Raw genomic sequence first — 22,982 nt, forward strand, 5'->3', positions numbered from 1 at the left:
TGAATGTTCATAGCAGCTTTATTTGGAATAGCCAAAAACTGGAAACCACCCAGATGTCCTTAGACAGGACAGTGAGTATATGATGGAACACCACACAGCCATCAAAAAGGAATGAGCCATTGACACGTGCAACAGCCTGGAGGAGATTCCAGAACATTATGCTGAGTGAAAAAAGCCAGTCCCAACGGTTACATACTGTTAAGATCCCATTTATACAACATTCTTGAAATGACAAAATTATAGAGATGATGGACAGATTAGTGGTTGCCAGGAATTAGGGATAGTGGCCAGAGGGGGTGGGGGTGGGGCTCTAATAAAGGGTCTGTTGGAGGGAGATCCTAGGGAGGAACAGTTCTGTATCTAGATTGCAGTGGTGGTTACACAAATCTACATGTGATAAGATGCTATAGAACTATATGCCCACATTGCACCAGTGTCAGATTCCTGGTCTTGATACTGCACTGTAACTATGTAAGATGTAATCGTTGAGGAAAACTGGGTGAAGGGTACATGGGACCTCTATCTTTGCAACTTCCTATGAATCTGTTAATTATTTCAAAGTAACAAGTTACTTAGGAAAAAAAAAAGCAATAGCTCTAAATGCAACTTGGTGTCCTGGATTGGATCCTGCAACAGAAAAGGGACATGATGGAAAATCTGATAAAAATCCAAGTCTGTAATTTAGTTAATAGTTTTGTACCCATGTTAATTTTTTAGTTTCGATAAATGCACCAAGGTTATGTGAGATATTCAGGGAAGCGGGTGTGAAGGGTATATGATCTGTGAACCTAAAATAATTTTAAAGAAGAAAATCCTGATGCCTGGACTGGTTAAATCAGAATCCCTGGGGGGTGGGCCCCAGGTATCAGTATTTTTAATTTGCCAGGTGATTTCCAATGTGCAGCCAAAGTTAAGAACCACTGTTCTGGAGAGAGAGAATTTAAAGTATCTACTTCCCACCTGGGTTTGCTCCTGGAGAGAATTCCTTGAGAAAAGTCTCTCGGTGAGCATGCCACTGTTTCTTGGCCTTCATTCCCACTGATCCTGGATAAGGACCCAAATACCTTTGGGAAAGGTTCCAGAAATCCTGCCCCCTCCCCATCCTTGGTCCCCGTGATGCCCTGGTTTCTGCGCAGCTGAAACACTGTGGAAGGTGACTTTAGGTGAACCAGAAGGCGAGACAAATACCTTCTCGTTCCCGCTTCTCTAAAACCCCAGAGCTAGAAAAGGAAAATAGCAAAGAGCTTGAAATGCTTCAGAGATCTAAGAAAAACTCCGACGTCATGTTCTTTTTTCCAAAGGACGGAGAGGGTTCCACCTGGTTCACAACCAGCCCTGGCCACCCTGGCCACCCTCCACGCACCTGACAGCCACACGGCGCCCCCAGGGGGGCCGCGGGCTGCCCTCCCCGGAACCCCACGACAAAGGCTTAGGTGCAGCAGAGCGGTCCCTTCCTCCCACGTGTGACCTCTTCTTGAAACACAGGAAACGACAATACTGTTAGTGGCGACTGAGCCAGGCAGGCTGAGGAGTGGCAGGAGGAAGAGGTTCCTCAGCCCCGCGGGGCCAGCATGAGAAAGCCACCTACACGGGAGGGAGCGGGGCTGGTGTGACAGGCTTGCTTCCAGGTTTGGCACATGGGACAGGCTGGGCGCGTGCTCTGAAGCATGGCATCGTAAGGGAAGCCTGAAAGGTCACAGGGGCCAAGGCCACGGATGTGAACCCCCAGCCCACACTGGTGCTGCCAGCAGCAGGAGGCTGGCAGATGAAAAGCAGAGAGAGAACAGGTCACGGCTGCAGAGAGGCGGTAACCGTGCACTCACGTGGTGGCTTGGCCAGAAGAGGTATAAACACACTGCACTGTCACAGGGAGGCTGGCCCAGGGACTGGAGGTGGCACTGTTCCTTTCATTCCGTTCGGAAGCAGGCCTGGAGGGCTGGCCCCGGTGGACCCCCATCTCCTAAAGGGGGGCAGGACCTGCTGAGGCTCCTGGCACCAGCCTCTGGTTCTGAGGGCAGCCAGGACCCGCGTCCACGAGGGCCATCTAAAACGTGGCCTGCAGGGGATGCGGACAGGCTGGCAGGAAGCCGCTCCTTGGCTCGCTCCAGTTCCCCACGTGATTGTCCGTTCCCCAGACCTGGGGCTGCCTGCCAAGCGGTTAAACTCCCGGGTTCCGCCCAGGGCTCTCCTCCGCCGGGAGGCCGGGTCTGCTGTGGCTGGACCCTAGAGGGGAGAGGGAAAATCGGCATCGGAGCCCGTACAGGCAGCGGGTCCCCTGACCCCAGGTGTTCAGTCCTCTTTAGGACGGGAAGGCGCAGGGAGGCGGGGGGCCGAGGAGCCTCAGGCCTCCTCGGGAGACATCGAGGCAGAGCTGGGAGCGTTTAGTTAGGAAAATGCTCAGCCTCGTGAGAGAAAACCACTGCCAGACGGATGCCATCACTGAGAGGCAGGGCTCCTGCCTGTGGGAGGCCGAGGCCATAAGGCCAGGCAGGAGGCGGCTGCCCAGACAACACAGCAGGCGCTGGAAGGGAGCTTTTGTTTCCAAGGCTGAGCAGGCATTTCATGGTCCCTCTTGCCCTCCAGAAAAATGAGATGAGAAGTAGCAACAAGGGACAGGAAGCACCCACTCACCCCCATGGAGAAGTGCCCCCCATCTGGGGGGAGAGGTCTGCAGTGGCCCCCAGCAGCTAACAGGCTGGCAAAGGAAAGCAAAGAGAAGGTAAAGTAAAAGGCAAGATATTTACCTTGCGTGTTGTCTTAAAACAAAAAATGCTCACTAGTCCACAGTCAATTATCAACTGCAGTTTCCAAATGTGCCAAAGAGGGAAAGGCCTACTGGGAAAGCTAGAGAGAGGAGAGGGAAAGGGAGAGGAAGGGGGAGGGGAGGGAGAGAGGGAGGGGAGGGAGGGGAGGGAGAGAGGGAGGGGAGGGAGGGGGAGGAGAGGGAGAGGGAGGGAGAGAGAGAGAAGACCAGCTATGGAGCTGCTCCGGCAGAACCGCTCCGCTCGGGCAGCTTGGGCAGCACCGCAGAGTCAGGGCCGCGGGGGCGAGAGTGGCCCAGGAGGCTCGGTGTCAAGCTCGGACTCTCCCTGGGAATCTCACTCTGGGACTGATCGATGTGGAGGGGGTTTTCCGAATGTGAAGCAGCGGACCAGGGTTCCGGAAGGTGTTTCTGTAAAGGGCCAGTCTTCTTAGGCTTTGCAGGCCTCGGGGGCAACGAGGCAACTCCACCTGCAGCCGAGTACAATCCCTCAGCAGATGGGCACCTCCAGTAAAACGTTACGAGAACAGGCAGATTTGGCCCTCACGCCATTTGCCGACCCGGCTGAAGGCAGCTCAAAATCATCGTGCTTTCCAAGCATTTCAGACACTTCTCTGCTGAGGAAGCTAGAGCCAGTCACCCAGAGGATGGCTCTGACCTGCACCATTTCAGCAGCGCCCCGGGGACATGTCCAACACGTGTAGCGACACTGAGCTCCCCGGGCAGTGAAGCAACAGGTTAACAGAGATAAAGTGCAAGACCCTGAGGGCCCCCCAGGGCCAATGTCAGGCCGCACTTAGGGGAAAATCACCAACATCATGACTACAGAACAGGGGCTGGTTGGTAATCCATTACAAAGAGGAAATGACCCATGAGCCACTAAAAACGATTCTCTCAGAGGACTGCCTCACGAGCCACCGAAGCCACAAAAGGATTAAAAACCCTCTGGGTATGTGATAAAAGATGAAATGAAAGGAAAAACCAGGATTCTTAGATTTAAGTTTGTACCTTATACACAACCTGTGCAGTCAGAGTAGCAGATGGAGCCAGAAAAGGCTCACATGTAAGGAAACCAAAGCCAAAAGGCTCACATTTTGAAAAACAAAAACGTCCTGGCCTTTGAGACCCGAGTCTAACTTGACGGTGTGAACCTCTGTGTGAGGGGTGCCTCACAAAATAAAAGACCGTCACAGTGGGTAAACAGAGGCGCGGGCTCCGCCCTAAGAGGTCAATGAAGGGTCCGTTCATTCCAAAAGGACCGTGACCAGGCCCGGATCCAGGACCCAACGCAACCCCCCAGGGTCCTTCACCAGCACCACAGATGGGGCTCGCAGGAGTGGAGCCACCAACGCAGCTCAGGAAGCACCTTTCCATTATAAAAACACGTTTCCCTTCTCAAACGTGGGTCCGGTAACCAAGGGTGCATCCAAGCCAGAGTGCCCGTCTCTCCCGGCCTCCGACTCTTTACCTCTAAAATGGGCGTGACAACTACCACCTCTCAAAACTTCAGGGAAGTTTTCTTAGATGAGTCAGGACGAGGAGAGCCCTTAGCACAGGGCTTGGCATGGGAAGTGTTAAGAGCTCGGCGTCCCCACTGCAGGGTAAGGAGGATGGAGCATAGGCGGTCAGGCCCCTGCAGTTCCTTCCACGGCCTCTCCCAAGCCCCGGAGGACCTCAGACCCCAACCTAGGAGCCCCGCCAAGCCCCGGAGGACCTCAGACCCCAACCTAGGAGCTCGGTCAGCATAAAAGTACCTTTTCGAATAACAAGGACAAGAAAGTTCCCTGATGTGTTTTACCACTCCCACCCAAAGCCCACCCTTCACAGGCTCCTTTTTTATTTTCCCTCCTTACACTCTAAGTGTGGGGTTTCCCATCCCACTCTGCAAAGTCTGTTTCTTCCTGCTCCCAGTGGAATGCCTGGATGGGACCAAACGCCACAGGAGGTGCTCTTCTGGGTTTTGGGGATGGTGTCCACCAGCCACCTACCTTCTGAGCCAGGCCCACTGGTGACCCAAATCTTCACTTTCTAGGTGACCTAACCCTAACCCCAAATGACCCAATACAGCGCCTGAACGTGACCATACTCCCACTTAGCAACTACGGTTAACCCTTGAACAACTCAGGTTTGAAATGCGTGGGTCCACTTATGTGCAGATTATTTTTCAACAGTAAATACTCCAGCACTACACAGGCTGTAGCTGGTTGAATCTGCGGATGTAGAACCACAAATACAGAGGACCGACCACGTTATACACAGACTTTTGACTGCGCAGAGGGTTGGCGCCCCTAACCTGCTGTTGTTCAAGGGTCAACTGTATCCTCTAATTAAATCAACCCACCCTACAGGCCCTGGAGAGAAAATGCTGACTTACATGCTCCTACTCAGAACGTCAGCTGACCTATAGCTCAGCGGTGACGAGTTATTAAAAACACAAGAAGGGGGCTTCCCTGGTGGTGCAGTGGTTGAGAATCTGCCTGCTAATGCGGGGGACACGGGTTCGAGCCCTGGTCTGGGAGGATCCCACATGCCGCGGAGCAACTAGGCCCGTGAGCCACAACTACTGAGCCTGCGCGTCTGGAGCCTGTGCTCCGCAACAAGAGAGGCCGCGATAGTGAGAGGCCCGCGCACCGCGATGAAGAGTGGCCCCTGCTTGCCACAACTAGAGAAAGCCCTCGCACAGAAACGAAGACCCAACACAGCAAAAATAAATCAGTAAATTAATAAACTCCTACCCCCAACATCTTCTTAAAAAAAAAAAAACAAAAAAAAACACAAAACAAACAACACAAGAAGGGAGAGAGAAAAGAACGGGGAGACAAAAGGGAAAAAGAACAAATGTAGGGCAGGGCGAGGGCAGAGAGAGCAGGTCTGTGTGTGCAGCCAGGACGGCAAAGGGCACGCTCGCCCTGGGGTCAACGCCGCAGGATGCAGCCGCACGGGGCTCACCTGTGGCTGTGGCTGTCTTGTCACCAAGGAGCCGGGTCTGGCTGCCTGGGACGGCCTGGAGGTCCGCGTTCTCAGGGGACTGCGGCACGGCCTGGGCTCGGGTGGCCAGGAGTGCATTGAGGTACTGCAGCCGCGTGACCTGGGGCACAGGAAGCGTTGCAACTCGTGCAGCTGAACGGAGAAGGTGAGGTGAGGGGCCACACCCCTCCCTCCTGCCCTCAAGCCCCCAAACCAGGGTTGGGGGGTGGGGGGCGTGCGGGGCGGAAGCGTTGTTAACATCTCCAAGGAATGGGTGCTTAGGTCACCAGCAGACAGAGGGGCCAGGCCGTCCACCCTCCACAGCAAGTACAAGGTCTTGCTCTGGGAAGTCTCAGACAGACTCCATCAGAATTTATTCTTAATCCATTCAAATGTGTGACCAGCTGGTCTAGCCCTCGGGGACGCAAAGCTGGTTAAAAGCCAGCACCAGTGAGCAGCCCAGACGGTCACCTTGATGAGCTGCAGGTCAGAGAGGGCCCTCACGGTGTAGTCAGGACAGTATGCAGACAAGCGGGTGCCTTCGGCGGGCTCGGGCAGCGGGTCGTGGCGGATGGACTGGAGCGAGGACACCGGGGACTGGTGAACTATGAGAGGACAGTGGGTGACGGAGCAGGCCAGCCCCACCCAGCCTCTGAGATCCACCCCACAAATCACCCTGGTGAGGGAATACAGCCAGGGGCTCTGAAAAGGATGGCAAACATGCTCCTCCTGGGAAAAGTTGTGCAGTGGTGGGGAGAGCAACAAAGATGAGCCCCGAAGAAATGCTGCCCCACCCCCCATGCAGCCCGCAGACGAGAAGGGCCAGCACACCCCAAGGCAGACTGCCTTGCAGGAGGCACGGGATCTGCAGGAAGGACAGGCCGGACGCGGGGCACTGGAGAGCCTCGGCAACGCCCATCCAGCCGCCGACCCCTGCCTCCAGCTCTGGGACGGCTGCAGCTTACCCGAGGACGGCGCCGTCAGGGCGGACACTCCATAGTAGGTGAAGGCCCCATTCTCGAACTTCAAGCCCTCTTTCCCGATCTCCACCTCAACCCTGCCCTGGGAGGTCGGGGAAGAGGGGGAGGAGAGAGGGACAGGGAAAGAAAGAGGTGGACAGGTTATCCTTCCTGCCAGCAAAGAGCACAAGGAGAGAGCACCGACCCCACTTATCCAGGGCAGGTGCATCTGGATCTTCCTTCCGCTTCTCAGACCCTCCCCACTTCCTAAGCAAGCGGCGGGCTCCAGGCCGGGCTCGCAGGTACCTGCAGGATGAGGATGAAATAGTCCACCGGCTGGCTGCGCTGGTACAGGTAGTGGTGGGCGGCCAGGCGGTCGCTCTCGTCAAACCTCACTTCCTGGTTGACGCTGGGATGCTTCAGCAGGTGCAGCAGGACCTTCTCGGAGATTCGCAGCGGGCTGAATACATCCACCTCTGCCCCACAGGGGAAACAGGTGCGGGGACAGTGTCCACCGGGCCCAGCACAGCCCGTGTACCCGCCCGCCTCCCGCTGCATGCCTCGGCTCCCCCAGCCTCCCACAACACCCACCCGGCCGTGGCTCTCCACCACCCACAGAGGAGCCGCCTTCAAGTGACCCGAGCTAATGACAGGGCGGCAGAGAGAGTCGCCAAAGTTCTCCTGGACACCCTCCTGCTTACTGGGAACGGGGGGGGGGGGTGTCCTGATCCACTGGCCGGTGAGCAGGGACGAGGCCCACCCTCACCCTCACCCTCACCCTCACCTCGGGAAAGGAAGCGCTGGGTGGCCAAGAGCAGCTGAGGCGAGATTTTCACTTTATAGTCATCGTCAGACACCTTGAACAGGGAGAATTCCTCTTTCTGCCTGAGAGGGGCGCTCAGAGACACAGGCTGCTTCTTCACCACGGTGTCTCCTGGGGCGGGGAGAAGAGGGCCTGCTTAGGCTCCAGCAGCCCTCCATCAACATGACCGGACCAAGGGGCACATTGCCTCTCCCTCCCCACAAGGCCTCGGGGCTCCTGGGGGGACAGCATCAGGTCACTGCTGTCTTGACAGCACCTGGCGGCCACTCCACCCAGGCAGTGATATGGTGCCCCGTCAGAGGGGCGGCAGCTTGCGTTCCAGCGATGTCCCGAGAAGTAGCAGAGAGGCCTGCTCCCTCCTCGGAGCTGGGAGAAGATAATGCCGATATGATGGCAGACAGCTTATATAAAACAACAGGCCCCTCGCTAGAAAGCACATGTTCGAGGATTACTGGTGCCAAACAGCCGCTAACCTGCAGACCCCGTGCCTACGGCAGTCTGAGATGCCAAACCAAAATGCTGCATTTGGGGGACAGACACGTGGGCAGAGATTCACTTCCAAGCTCACAGGGCGGGCAGCTCAGTGTCCCAGAGGGCCCACGTGAGGCCCGCCGTCAAGCATGGGCTCTGCGTCTGCCCTGCAGACCGCAGGTGCCATCCCAAGAGTCAGGCACTTCTAAAACACAATCACAGGCCCCACGATCATCTGTTTGGGGAAGAACCTCTCAGCAGTAAAGAATGGGCTTCTTTGAGAAGACACTTCTATACAACAGAACAAGAGAACGCAAACGGACCAAGGAAGATAAAGACTGGGAAAAAGCCCGTTAAAGGCAGAGCTCCAGGCAAGCCCTGGGACTGCAAAGCCACCCATGGGACGCACCCCCACGGCTCTGCGTCCAGGCACACGTGTGAGCCCTCCCTCCTGCAAGGGGCAATCCCGGCCTACGCAGGGGTAGGGAGACGGGGCCTGGGTACGTGACGGCTCTGACCCGAGATCCAGCCCCGCTTCTGACAACACGGAGACCTGCCATCCTCTGATACACACGTCTCTGTAAGCTCGAAAGACCGGCTGAGCCAGAAAAGCGCCAGGGCCACGACTCACGGTAGTCTTCAGACTCGTCCAGGATCTCGGACTTGATGATCTCCTCGATGACGTCCTCCAGGGTGACCAGGCCCAGCACCTCGTAGAAGGGGTCACCTTCGCCCTCGTTGTTCACCTTCTGCACGATGGCCAGGTGGGACTTCCCTGCGGGGAGGGACACCTGCGTTACAGCTTGCTAGGGGACCTCCTGTTTTCCTTAGTCCCATGTGACTGGCCCATCACAAGGACAGAGACTGATGTCTATGTTCCCACAACAGGCCAGGCACCAGGAGAGACTCTTCCTAGGTGCCCGTGAGGAGTAAGTCTTGGACCCCATGTCCACCTGCCCAAGTCCCCCCAGGCAGCGGCGGAGCTGGAGTCACCCCGGGTCTGTGCGACTCCACGCCGTAAACGTGGTTTAGACAAGGATGCATCTGGACCACAACAGACACCGTAAACAGCAGCAACCGGACCGTGGACACAGGGCGCCGACACCAAAGACGCTGGCTCCCCGGGGACGGTCTGAATGCGGAAGCCGAGAGGGGCCACCCCGCCTGAGTCTCCAAAGGGAGCGTTCCCAATTCTGAAGGCTGCCCTGTATTTCCAGGAGCCGAGGTGCATGAAAGTCACCCAGGGGATGAAGATGATGATAATCAGCCAGTTAGAGCCCAAACTGTGCGGGAGGAAGAGCAGGAAGCTGCAACTCTTCTCCTTCCTCCTCTGCATCCTCCTCAGGTGAGCTAACTGCTTGTTTTACGAGAAAATGTAAGCTTGAGAAAAGCCCAGCCTCAGAGTGCTGGGGAATGTTAGGGAAACTTCAAGAATATACTCTGTTTCAGGTAAGGGCTTTTTCTCCATAAAGCTTTATGCTTGTCCAAAAGCCACAGAACGTGGGACTTCCCTGGCGGTCCAGTGGTTAAGACTTCGCCTTCCAATGCAGGGGGTGCGGGTTCGATCCCTGGTCAGAGAGCTAAGATCCCGCATGCCTCAGGGCCAGAAAACCAAAACATAAAACATAAGCAATATTGTAACAAATTCAATAAAGACTTTAAAAATGGTTCACGTCAAAAAAAACCATTTAAAAGAACAAAAAGAAACAGAATTGCAAGCCATACAGGTAATTTAAAACTTTTGAGTAGCTACATTAAAAAAATTAAAGAGACAGAAATGAAATTAATAGTATTTTATGATCAACTCAATATAATCAAAATATCATTTCAACATGCGGTCAGTATAAACATATGAATCGATATTTTTCCTTTTTTGGGTACTAAGTCTTTGATATCTGGTGTGTGTTTGGCACTCACTGCACATCTCAATTCAGACTGGTTACCGTTCAAGAACTCAGCAGCCACTTGTGGGTAGTGGCGACTGGGCTGGACTGTGCAGGTCTAGGATATGGAACTGAGAGCAAACTCATCTCAAGCATGCCCCCACCCCTTTTTAACAGTACTTTCTTTTCACTGAAGTACAGCTGATTTACAATATTGTTGGTTCACACTGTGTACAGCAAAGTGTTTCAGTTATATTTTTTCAGATTATTTTCCACTATAGTTATTACAAGATTTTGAGTATAGTTCCCTGTGCTATACAGTAAATCCTTGTTGCTTATCTATTTTATGTATAGTAGTTTGTATATGTTAATCCCACACTCCTAATTTATCCCTCCCTCCCCCCTTTGGTAACCATAAGTTTGTTTTCTATGTCTGTTTCTGTTTTGTGTAATTTGTACTATTTTTTAGATTCCACATAAAAGTGATATATATGTTTGTCTCTCTGTCTGACTTACTTCATTAAGTGTAATAATCTCTAGGTTCATCCACGTTGCTGCAAATGACATCACTTTATTCTTTTTCCTGGCTGAGGAGTATTCACTTGCATATGTACCACATCTTATTTATCCATTCATCTGTCGATGGACATTTAGGTTGCTGCCCCTTTTTATTACTAGTGAATAAAGCATAGGGTAAAAGCCGGCCTGGACCTGCATGTAAAGGGGTGCTTGCTTCAAGAATCCTTTGGTAAAGCAAAAAGTCAAGCTCACCTCTTTGTGTGAATCCTACTTTACATACCTTGGGTTCAATGACAATGTAGTGATTGGGTTTAGAAGCACATGCTTCGGAAGCAGCTGGCATGCCCCTGCCTCATTCTTTCAGCATCCGTGCCCCCTGCCCCACCCCCAGTAATCAGGTATAGGAAGACCTCTGCTCCAAAGTTGGAGGGAATGAAAATGTCAAGAGTCAAGTAAAAGCTATTATTATTAGACCACTAACCAGATGATCAAGAAAGGAAGGAGGCTGTAAAAGGATAAAAAGATCACATTTACTGTATGTCATCAAATCCAAGATGTCATCAATCATGAGACATCCTGGTTACAGAGATGTTAAAATACAAAAAAAACGGTGCAACTGAGAACTGAAGAAATGCAGTACAGGCCTACGTCATTTCAATGTGCTTCACAGATACTGCTTGTTTTTTTTTTCCAACAAACTGAAGGTGTGTGGCAATGCTTCGTCGAGCAAGTCTATCGGCACCATTTTTCAGGCAGCATCTGCTCACTCTGTGTGTCACATTTTGGTAATTCTTCCAGAGTTGCAAACTCCATTATTATTCTATCTGTTAAGGCGATCTGTGATGTTACTATTGTAATTGTTTTGGGGGAGCGCCACCAACTGCACCCACATAAGACGGGGAACTTGATAGATACTGTGTGTGTCTGCTCCACCAACCGGTCATCCCCTGTCTCTCTCCCTCTCCTCTCCTCTCTCCCTGTTCCCTGAGACACAGCAATACTGAAATTTAGGCCAATTAATAACCCTACAATAGGCTCTAAGTGTTCAAGTGAAAGGAAGAATCACAGGCCTCTCACTTTAAAACAAAAGCTAGAAATGATTAAGCTTAGCAAGGAAGGCATGTCAAAAGCTGAGACAGGCTGAAAATTAGGCCTCGTGCACCAAACGGCCAAGTCGTGAATGCAAAGGGACAGTTCTTGAAGGAAATTAAAAGAGCTACTCCAGGGCTTCCCTGGTGGCGCAGTGGTTAAGAATCCGCCTGCCAATGCAGGGGACACGGGTTCGAGCCCTTGGTCCAGGAAGATCCCACATGCTGTGGACCAACTAAGCCTGTGCGCCACAACTACTGAGCCCACGTGCCACAATTACTGAAGCCCGCACACCTAGAGCCCATGCTCCGCAACAAGAGAAGCCACCGCAATGAGAAGCCTGCGCACCGCAAAGAAGAGTAGCCACCGCTCACCACAACTAGAGAAAGCCCGCACGCAGCAACGAAGACCCAATGCAGCCAAAAATAAATAATAAATAAATAAATAATTTTAAAAAAATTTTTAAATAAATAAGAGCTGCTTCAAAAAATAAAAATAAACAAATAAGCAAATAAATGTGCTACTCCAGTGAACATGTGAATGGTAAGAAAGCCAAACAGCCTTCTTGCTGATATGGAGAAAGTTCGAGTGGTCTGGATAGAAGATCAAACCAGCTACAACATTCCCTTACCCAAAAACCTAACCCAGGGCAAGGCCCCACCTCTCAATTCTATCAAGGCTAAGAGAGGTGAGGGAGCTGCAGATGAAAAGAAGCTACCAGAGATCGGTTCATGACATTTAAGGAAAGCTGTCTCCATAACATAAAAGAGTGAGGTGAAACAGCAAGTGCTGGTGTAGAAGCTGCAAAAACTTATCCAGAAGATTTAGTTAAGATCGTTAATGAAGGTAGTTACACGACACAACAGATGTTCGATGTGGACAAAACCACCTTATATTAGAAGAAGATGCCATCTAGGACTTTGACAGCCAGAGAGGAAAAGCCAAGGCCTGGTTTTAAAGCTTCAAAGGACACGCTGACCCTCTTGTTACGGGCTAATGCAGTTAGCAGGTGATTTCAAGTTGAAGCCGATGCTCACTTACCATTCCAAAAATCCTAGGGCCCTTGAGAATTACGCTAAATTTACTCTGCCTGTGCTCTATAAATGGAACAATAAAGGCTGACAACACATTGGTTTACCGAATATTTTAAGCCCGCTGTTGAGAGCCAATGCTCAGAAAAAAGATTCCTTTTAAAGTAGTACTGCTCATTAGCAATGCACCTGGTCACCCAAGAGCTCTGATGGAGCTGTATAAGGAGACTAATGCTATTTTCATGACTGCTAACAGAACATCATACTGTAGCCCATGGATCAAGGAGTAATTTCAACTTTCAAGTCTTACTATTTAAGAACTACATTACATAAGGCTACACCTGCCATAGGTAGAGATTCCCCTGATGGATGTGGGCAAACTCAATTGAAAACCTTCTGGAAAGGATTCACCATTCTAGATGACATTAAGAACTACATTACATAAGGCTACACCTGCCATAGGTAGAGATTCCCCTGATGGATGTGGGCAAACTCAATTGAAAACCTTCTGGAAAGGATTCACCATTCTAGATGCCATTAAGAACATTCATGATTTATGAAAAGAGATCAAAATATCAACACTGATAGGAGTTTGGAAGAAGTTGATTCCAACCCTCATGGATGACTTTGAGGGGTTCAAGACTTCATGAAGGAAGGTAACTGCAGATGTGGTAGGACGAGCAAGGGAACTAGAATGAGAAGTGGAGCCTGAAGGTGTGACTGAAGTGCTGCCACCTCAGGATAAAACTTTAATGGACGAGGAGTTGCTTCTCATGGATGAGCAAAGAAAGTGGTTTCTTGAGATGGGAACTACTCTTGGTAAAGATGTTGCAAAGACCGTTGAAATGGCAACAAAGGATTTAGAACATCATATGAACTTAACTGATAAGGGGTTGGGGTTGGCAGGGTTTGACAGGACTGACTCCAATTTTGGAAGAAGTTCTACTGTGGATAAAATGCTATCAAAGCGCTGGGTGCTTCAGAGACATCGCTGGTGCACGGAAGAGCCAACTGATAGAGCAAGCTTCACTGTCACCTTAAGGAACTGCCACAGCGGCCCCCATCAGCAGCCACCAGCCTGATGAGCCAGCAACCACCAACATCGAGGCAAGGCTCTCCACAATCAAAAAGTTTATAACTCGATGAAGGCTCAGATGGTGGTTAACATTTTTTAGCCATAAAGGTTTTTTAGTTTGATTTTCTGCAGGACCATGCTGCACAGCATGTGGGATCTTAGTTCCCCAACCAGGGATCAAACCTGCTTGCTTGCTTGCTTGCTTTCTTATTTATTTATTTTTTTGCGGTACGTGGGCCTCTCACTGTTGTGGCCTCTCCCGTTGCAGAGCACAGGCTCCGACGCGCAGGCTCAGCGGCCATGGCTCACGGGCCCAGCCGCTCCGCGGCATGTGGGATCTTCCCGGACCGGGGCATGAACCCACGTCCCCTGCATCGGCAGGCGGACTCTCAACCACTGCGCCACCAGGGAAGCCCTATGATATCTTTTTCTGGTTTTGATATCAGGGTGATGGTGGCTTCGTAGAATGAATTTGGGAGTGTTTCTCCCTCTGCAATTTTTTGGAAGAGTTTGAGAAGGATCAGCGTTAACTCTGCTCTAGATGTTTGATAGAATTCACCTGTGAAGCCATTTGGTCCTGGACTTTTGTTTGCTGGAAGATTTTTAATTACAGTTTCAATTTCATTACTTGTGATTGGTCTGTTTATATATTTTCTAATTCTTTCTGGTTCAGTCTTGGAAAATTGTACCTTTCCAAGAATTTGTCCATTTCTTCGTGGCTGTCCATTTTATTGGCACATAGTTGTTTGTAATAGTCTATTATAATCCTTTGTATTTCTGCAGTGTTGGTTGTGATTTTTCCTTTTTCATTTCTAATTTTATTGATCTGAGTCCTCTCCCTTTTTTTCTTAATGAACTTCCCTGACTAAGGGTATATCAATTTTGCTTATCTTCTCAAAGAACCAGCTTTTAGTTTTATTGATCTTTGGTATTGTTTCCTTCGTTTCTATTTCAGACGCGGAGTTAGCATCTCCCCACAACTAGGGCGCCTGCCGTCTGCTTGTGGGGGACTCTGACCCCCAAGGAGACGGGAGGAACCCCAGAGTGAACCGGTAGGACACAGCGGGAACGAGGGGGGAGGAGAAGTGGAGGCCAGACAAGATCAGCACCCCTGAGGCCAGGAGATCAGGAGAGGCAGGTGGGAGGGACCCTCCAGGAAGAGCAGGAGAGGAGCGGAGGGCAATCGCATGGCCCACTTGGGCCGAGGAGCCTGCTGAGCTCCCAATCTGGTTCCCCCCTCCAAAGCCCCATCCAGGCTGCGTGGGTCCTGGGGGCACAGGAGGGAGAACAGGGAGATCAGGAGAGGCAGGCGGGAGGGGTCCTGCCAGAGGAGCAGGAGAGGAGCGGAGGGCAACTGCCCCGCCCACTCAGGCACAAGGAGCCTGCTGAGCTCCCAGACCAATCCCCTGCCTTCCAAGGCCCCTCCAGGCTGCGTGGGTCCTTGTGGGCATAGGAGGGAGGCCAGGTGGGGATCAGGAGAGGCAGGCAGGAGGGGCCCTCCAGGAGGAGCAGGAGAGGAGAGAAGGGTGTTTTCCCCACCCACTTGAGCCCAGGAAGCCTGCTGGGCTCCCAGGTGAGATCCCCTGCCCTCTGAGACCAGGGGTGTGGGGCCGCCTGGGCTCCTTCTGTTCCTTGAGCCTAAGCCCCACCCCCCACAGCCCCCAGGGCCTTTTCCAGCCCTGTGGGTCCTGAGCATAGGCCCCGCCCACCACCCAAACCTCGCCCTTGCTTAGGCCCCGCCCTCCACAGCCAAGGCCTTCCCCCACCACCTTTTTTTTTTTTCTCCCTCCACCTCTTTTTTACTACTGTGGTACTGATGTACCTTCCCGTTGTTGATTCATCTATATTTTTATTTCTAACATATCTAACTATGTTATCTGTTAGTTTCCTAGTCTAATTTTATTTTTTACTTTGTTATTGTTCTTTTTTATTTTTTATTTTTGCCACCCCACACGGCTTGCGGGATCTTGATTTGCAAGCCCAGGGTCGGGCGGAAGCTCCGGCGGTGGGAGCTCCGAGTCCGAACCATCAGACTAACAGAGAACCTCAGACCCCAGGGAATATTCATCAGAGTGAGGTCTCACAGAGTTCAGCACCAAGACCAGCTCTACCAGTGTTGGAAGCCTCAGGCCAAACAACCAGTAAAACAGGAACACAATCCCAGTCATAAAAAAAAAGAGACGGCAAAAAAAATATGTCACAGATGAAGGAGCAAGGGAAAACCTACAAGACCAAATAAATGAAGAGGAAACAGGCAATCTACCTGGAAAAGAATTCAGAGTAACAATAGTAAATATGATCCAGAATCTCGGAAATAGAATGGAAGCACAGACTGAGAAAATACAAGAAATGTTTAACAAAGATCTAGAAGAACTAAAGAACAAACAGAGGTGAACAACACAATAACTGAAATGAAAAATACACTATAAGGAATCAATAACAGAATAACGGAGGCAGAAGAATGAATAAGTGAGCTGGAAGACAAAATGGTGGAAATAAATGCCAAGGAGCAGAATAAAGAATAAAGAATGAAAAGAATTGAAGACAATCTCAGAGACCTCTGGGACAACACTAAACACACCAACATTCGAATTACAGGGATCCCAGAAGAAGAAGAGAAAAAGAAAGGGTCTGAGAAAATATTTGAAGAGATTATAGTGGAAAACTTCCCTAACATGGGAAAGGAAATAGTCACCCAAGTCCAGGAAGCACAGAGAGTCCCATACAGAATAAACCCTAGGAAAAACACCCCAAGACACATATTAATCAAGCTAACAAAAATTAAATTCAAAGAGAAAATATTAAAAGCAGCAAGGGAAAAACAAAAAATAACATACAAAGGAGTCCCCATAAGGTTATCAGCTGATTTTTCAGTGGAAACTCTGCAGGCCAGAAGGGAGTGGCAGGATATACTTAAAGAGATGAAAGAGAAAAACCTACAACCAAGATTACTCTACCCAGCAAGGATCTCATTCAGATTTGATGGAGAAGTCAAAAGCTTTTCAGTCAAAGAAAAGCTAAGAGAATTCAGCACCATCAAACCAGCTTTACAACAAATGCTAAAGGAACTTCTCTAAGCGGGAAACACAAGAGAAGAAAAAGACACACAAAAACAGACCCAAAACAATTAAGAAAATGGTAATAGGAACATACATATCGATAATAACCTTGAATGTAAATGGATTAAATGCCCCAAACAAGACAAAGACTGGCTGAATGGATACAAAAACAAGACCCATATATATGCTGTCTACAAAAGACCCACTTCAGACCTAGGGACACATACAGACTCAAAGTGAAGGGATGGAGAAAGATATTCCATGCAAATGGAAATCATAAGAAAGCTGGAGTAGCAACACTCATGTCAGATAAAACAGACTTTAAAATAAAGACTGTTACAAGAGATAAGGAGGGACACTACATAATGATCAATCCAAGAAGAAGATATAACAATTACAAATGTTTTTGCACCCAACATAGGAGCACCTCAATACGTAAGGCAAATGCTAACAACCATGAAAGGAGAAATCGACAGTAACACAATAATAGTAGGGGACTTTAACACCCCACTTACACCAATGTACAGATCGTCCAAACAGAAAATAAATATGGAAATATAAGCTTTAAATGACACAATAGACCAGATAGATCTCACTGATATTTACAGAACATTCCACCCCAAAGTGGCAGAATACACTTTCTTCTCAAGTGCACATGGAACATTCTCCAGGACAGATCACATCTTGGGTCACAAATCAAGCCTTGGAAAATTTAAGAAAACTGAAATCGTATCAAGCATCTTTTCTTACCACAACACTCTGAGATTGTAAATCAATTACAGGAAAAAAACCCTGTAAAAACACGAATATGTGGAGGCTAAACAGTGCACTACTAAATAACCAAGAGATCACTGAAAAAATCAAAGAAATAAAAAAATACATAGACACAAATGACAACGAAAGCACGACCACCCAAAACCCATGGGACACAACAAAAGCAGTTCTAAGAGGGAAGTTCATAGCAATTCAATCTCACCTCAAGAAACAAGAAAAATCTCAAATAAACAATCTTACTCTACACGTAAAACATAACTTTTATATACACTGAGAAACCAAAACACTTGTATGACTTGCTTTACTGTGGTGGTCTGGAACTGAACCCACAATATCTCCAAGGCATGCCTATACTTAGGGCTTGCTTACTGTGTGCCAGCCACCAAATGCTTTATTCATTTATTAACTTACCAAACCCTCTGGCAACTCTATAAGGCACATATTATGATTTGCATTTTACAGTTCACAGAGAAAACTGAGGCCAAAAGAGGTTCAGTGACCCTACCAAGCTGGAACCCAGGCAGCTGGCTCTGAGTCCACTCTCCTAACACTCCCCCCACCCCACTCAAGTGACTTTCACTGAGGAGAACAAAAGACTGAATCTTAGGAGCCCCCTTCCCCTCTGGGAGATAGGCATGGTGCCAAGTTCAGGGCCCCACTGAAGAGAAGCCAGCAGCCCTCTTTAGGGGCTCTACCATCCTGGAACAAAAATTAAAGGCGGAAATGCCCACATTAAGTTCCCTCCCCGCTTCCCAGGAGGAAGGGGCTAGGGGTCCCTGGGGAACTGTCTGCCCATTCCTGCTGAGACAGAGGCACTGAATAAGGAACATGGCATTTCCAGACACTTCCCACCCCTTGGTGTTTGGGCTGGAATGGCTCACACCGGCAGGCAGGCAGCACTGCTACGAGCGCCCCAACAGCTCTGCCACGGGATACAAATCCGTTAGGCCACATCAGGAAGGCTGAGGCTCGACACACAATGTGGGTCAACGGTCTTCTGGGATTTCGGGAGCCAAAGCCCAGGTTCTAGATGGCCATCTGGGAGCAGAGGACCCACTTCAGCCCCCTTCTTCCACAAAGCCAGTCCCTTTGGCAGGTTACCTACAGGAATGACTAAGTTCTACCTTGCTTTCAAAACGTCTATAAAATAGGCGCAAGGTTCTCAGTGATGAAATGATTCAATAATGAACAGAAGAAAGAAGAGCCCTCGCAAGGTCCCCCAAACAGTGGCCACGTGATCTAACCTTAAGGCAGAATGTTTGAGGGGTCCAGGAGGCAACCAGAAAGGAGTAAGGGGCACACAGAGAACGGGAAGCTGGAGGGATTCAAGCTTCTCATCTGATAGGATAAAATGCCCTGAAGATATGGGGCCCCCTGGCTGGCTGACTGCAAACACGGACACAGGCCCCAAGACAGGTGCCGTCGGCTCTCCCCGCGAAAGCTCTACAGAGCCGCAGGCCAGGGGTAGATGGCACACCTGCCGACGTCGACCAGGAAGCTCTGAAAAGCTCTAGAGTTCTGATTTTAGTTAGCAGGCTCGAGAACGCTCACAAACGACAGGGATGCTAGAGGACCCTTCCATAATGCCTATTTTCTAGGACATTCCTAAAAATGCAGTTGGCGATGAAATTCCTCTGCCTTCCCTCTTTAGCGTTTTTTTAAAAAAACTGTCTGAACGTATCCTGTGAGAAAAGTACTATGTGACCATCCCTCACAGATGTCTGAGCAGGTCTGACTCTTCAGAGTTGGGGCAATCCTTTGGCTTCTGACAGGCAATGAACCACAACTCAGGGTTTAAAGCAGACTCCGAAAAGCGCACCCATCCTAATCCCTCCTTTGGCTGAATGTCCTTGAGGTCACTGGTGGTTGTCACTGGGGGTTGACAAAGAAGGCAGGGGTTAATAGCTTTAAAGAAAATACATGCTACTTACTACGCCTCCAAAGTACGCGCTCCCCCTGGCAATGCCTGCACAAAACAATCAGCTGTCACCTCAAGTCTGCACAGTGACTGAGGGGCACCTCACCGGGGAAGGTGCCTCTCCCAGACTACACAGTCCCAAAACTGTGCTCTGAAGGAGAGAAAGAAACAGGGCCCGGAATGGCAGTAGCTGCCAAGATGCCAGGGCCTCCAGCTTCGGGAATTCAGAGGGACCACCGTCTCATACACTTGACTGAGAGACAGGAAGGGGATTGGTTCCTAAAACCTCACGCACCAGGGAGGCTGCGATATGCCCTTTGTTCATGAGCAGAGGAATGATGAAGAGTGTTAGGCTAACAAGGACTTTAGTGAGGAAACATAAAGCTATCTGCCAAAGGACTGCACTGCACGAGAGCAGAGAAAGCCCAGGATGTCACAGGAAAGACGTGGCCATCTTGCCCTGAGAATGGCCCTCACTCTCCACAGGAGTCAGAGGGGACTGAAGAGCCCCCCATTCAACCTCCAGACTGCACCCCTCCCCCACTGCCTTCTAGAAGGACGCTCTCCAGAGCCGCCCCAAGGCCACCACCCCAGAACAGAAGCAGCCTGCACTGGCCTTCCCTCCCTACCAGCAACTTCCTACCAACACTTCGACCTAAACCCACTCGACTCCCCCATCTTAAGATCCCCCATCTTAAGATCCCCCATCTTAAAACCAAAGAGCAGAAGGCCTCCTGCCCGCCCAGCCTCTCCCAGCCACTGCCCCCTGGCTTACGCTCTGCAGCCATACCTCCCGGAAGGCCTGTCTCCTTCGGCTGTCGTACTTCAATCCCCAGCACCCCACTCCATGGCACCACAACCGCTCTGCAAAGGTCAAGGGTATCCTGGTTGCTGGATCCAAAGGACATGACGCCAGCCTCTCTCCTGATCACTCTCCTTCCCTTAGTTTCCAGGGCGTTCCCAGGTCTGGCTCTCCTCCGCAGCCCCTCCTCTCTGCCCTCCACCCCTTCCCTGCTGTGCCCCTCTTTAGGCTCCGCTTCCTAGGACCACTTCAACACAGACGTCCAGATCCTTCCCTCCTGCTTGGGGCTTTCACTTGCATCTCACTGCACATCAACTAATCCTAGGAGCCTGCCTCTCGGGCCACTGCACAGCCACAAATTCCCGTGTCCAGAACGAACTCGTCTGCCTGCCACCCGCCACCGCCCCCAAGCCCTCTCTTCCCTGCGTGTGCTCTGCCTCAGGGAAGGTCAAGGCCACCACCAAGCCAAAATGCACGTTCATCCTCGGCTCCTCTTCTTGCCCCCCAGTCCCTGGGCTAACCACGAAATCCTCCTAAGCCCACCTTCAAATGCCCTCCAGGCCCGCTGTGCACCCCTGTTCAGGCTACCACCACCTCTCACTGGACCCCCCAACCATTGGGACCCCACAACTGTGGTCTCCACACCAGTCAGTGATCTGTGCAAACCACTCAGCTGGTGCCACGCTCTGCTCAGTCACCGCCCTGGTGGTCAAGCCCGGCCTCCCCAGGGCCTCAAGCTGGAAGGCGGCAGGGGCAGGATGGCACCCTCCCCTGCTGACTCCAGGGCCTGCACGGCTGGCCACCAGGCCACGAGAGTCCCCACTGCCTCAGAGACTACGGTACTACTCAGAGACAGAGTGCTTGCTACTGGGGGTGCTGCCTGGCCCCGACCCAGGCCCCTCTCCCCAGTGAAGGGCTGCGTGGCTACTCTCTGAAGAAACAGCCAGGAGCTTATCAGAGATTCTCTAGCAAAGCAGCCAGGGCTGCCCATCAAAGTCTCCCACCGAGATCCCCAGATACAGTAATAACAGTTACTGCCTAACTTCAACACCCTTCAGCAGGAGGTGGTGCGCGAGAGCGCCCACTAGTGGCCTCCATACAGCAGTGCTAATGCAGGAGTAACATGGTCACTACTGCAGAGCTTGGCCTCCCTGCCCTGACAGTCAAGGGGCTCACAGAGGCCTGGAGACTTCACAGCTGCCAGAAAGATGAGGGGGAGCTGCTCAGTTCTCTGCCGCAATTATTCAGTCTTTAGGGTGAAGCTCATCCAGAGTCCTGAGGTGTCTCCAAGCCCATCCTGCAGTTCAGGTGTGAAAAGCCTGGCTAGTGGCCAAGTGTCCTCTGGGGAGGACACCCAAGCCCAACAACGGCGAGGGAGACTGCAGGGGAATCCAAACCTTCACAATGCGAGAGTCTCAGTTTTTACCAGGGTGAAAGGAGAGGGTGAAAATATGGAGTTGAGAGAACTTGAGACCTTACTCGGGGTTTAAAAAAAAAAAAGTAATGGGAGACTAATTGGTATCCATCAAGTTGCTTCTGGTGAAATTACAGTGGAAGTTTATTCCACACCTGTAGAAAAACATTTACCAATCATTCTCTTTCCCTTCCTTTTACCAATCAGGAAGGTAGCAGCCCATCAGTGACCTTAACAATGATGCCCTGGAAACATCACAGGACCAGATACTTTTATATTATATGTGTGCAGACAGCAGCAGTCCAGGTACCTTAAGACTATACTCTTCTATGTTCTTTCCGTTTCTATCCAAGAGTTTGGACCTGCTACAAAGCCAAAGGCCACAGAAATGACCTGGTAAAGAGCTGGAGAGTTAGAGCCAAGTAGACATACCTCCCCAGACTGGGGGCCTGCCAGGAGAAGGGTACTTTTGCTGTCTATAGCACTGTCAGTTTCAGAGCCACAGCCTTTAAATGATATTTCGAAGGGTCATTCGGAGCTGCAAAGCCATCCTCTTCATTAAAAGGGCCCTTAGAGGCTTCCCTGCCCTCCACGAGGGTGGGACCCTTCCCCAGAAGCTTCCCTAAACCCCCACTCCTTCTGTAGGGCGCTGACATGCGAGTCCCCTCCGCGATTCCCCGGCCGTTACCTCGTTTGAACTCCTCCAGGACGGCGTCCAGCTTGGTGTCGTTGAAGACGAAGTGGAGTGGGTGGCTGTAGAAGCGGGTGATTGTGCTGAGCGGCGTGCAGTCTTCGGGGTCCACGAAGGCCAAGTCCTTGAGGTAGAGCATGTCCACGATGTTGGAACGCTCGTCCTCGTACACAGGGATGCGCGTGTGGCCGCTCTGCATGATGCTGGCCAGGACGCCGAAGTCCAGCACGGTGCTGGCGTCCAGCATGAAGCAGTCCTCGAGGGGCGTGAGCACGTCCTCCACGGTCCGGCAGGGCAGCACGCCCTTGCTGAGATCGCTGTAGGGGTCGCTGCCGCCGCGCGCCAGTTCCAGCACGCGCTCGCGCAGCCGCCCTGGCCGCGCCGCCAGCTCCAGCAGCTGGCCCACGGGCAGCGCCACGGGCAAGGTGAGCAGCACTGCCAGGCGGCTGAGGATCAGTGCGCGCGGCGCCAGCGCCAACGTCCAGCGCCCGCTCACGGCAGCCGGCACCACCTCGCCCACCAAGAACACGAGCCCCGCGCTGCCGAGCACTGCAGGCACGGCGCGCTGGCCGGCCGCGCGGTACAGCAGCACCGCCAGCGCCGCCTGCGCCAGGCTGGCCAGCAGCAGCAGCGCGCCCAGGGCGCAGCCGGCCCAGCGCCGCGCGGGCTCCAGGCGCCGCGCCGCCGCACGCTCCGCCTCCGAGCCGCTCTCGCGCAGCACCTGCACCTCGGCTGGCGCCAGCGCC

General features: G+C 51.5%; 1 protein-coding gene across 1 annotated transcript in view; it reads right to left on the reverse strand.

Annotated features, from left to right (window-relative positions):
- CNNM3 (cyclin and CBS domain divalent metal cation transport mediator 3) overlaps positions 1-22,982 on the reverse strand; it is a 23,951-nt gene continuing 969 nt past the window's right edge. Inside the window, exons 2-9 of the mRNA XM_029232506.1 lie at positions 22,234-22,980; positions 8,613-8,756; positions 7,472-7,621; positions 6,994-7,163; positions 6,694-6,790; positions 6,200-6,333; positions 5,711-5,881; positions 1-2,223 (exon numbers count right to left, since the gene is read on the reverse strand). Coding sequence (XP_029088339.1) covers positions 1,864-2,223; positions 5,711-5,881; positions 6,200-6,333; positions 6,694-6,790; positions 6,994-7,163; positions 7,472-7,621; positions 8,613-8,756; positions 22,234-22,980 — 1,973 coding nt within the window. The 3' untranslated portion in view covers positions 1-1,863. The remainder of the gene's footprint in view (positions 2,224-5,710; positions 5,882-6,199; positions 6,334-6,693; positions 6,791-6,993; positions 7,164-7,471; positions 7,622-8,612; positions 8,757-22,233; positions 22,981-22,982) is intronic.

This window comes from Monodon monoceros, unplaced genomic scaffold (genome assembly GCF_005190385.1).
Source record: "Monodon monoceros isolate NGI ecotype Baffin Bay Population unplaced genomic scaffold, NGI_Narwhal_1 Super_Scaffold_19, whole genome shotgun sequence".
In the NCBI taxonomy this organism is placed as follows: domain Eukaryota; kingdom Metazoa; phylum Chordata; class Mammalia; order Artiodactyla; family Monodontidae; genus Monodon; species Monodon monoceros.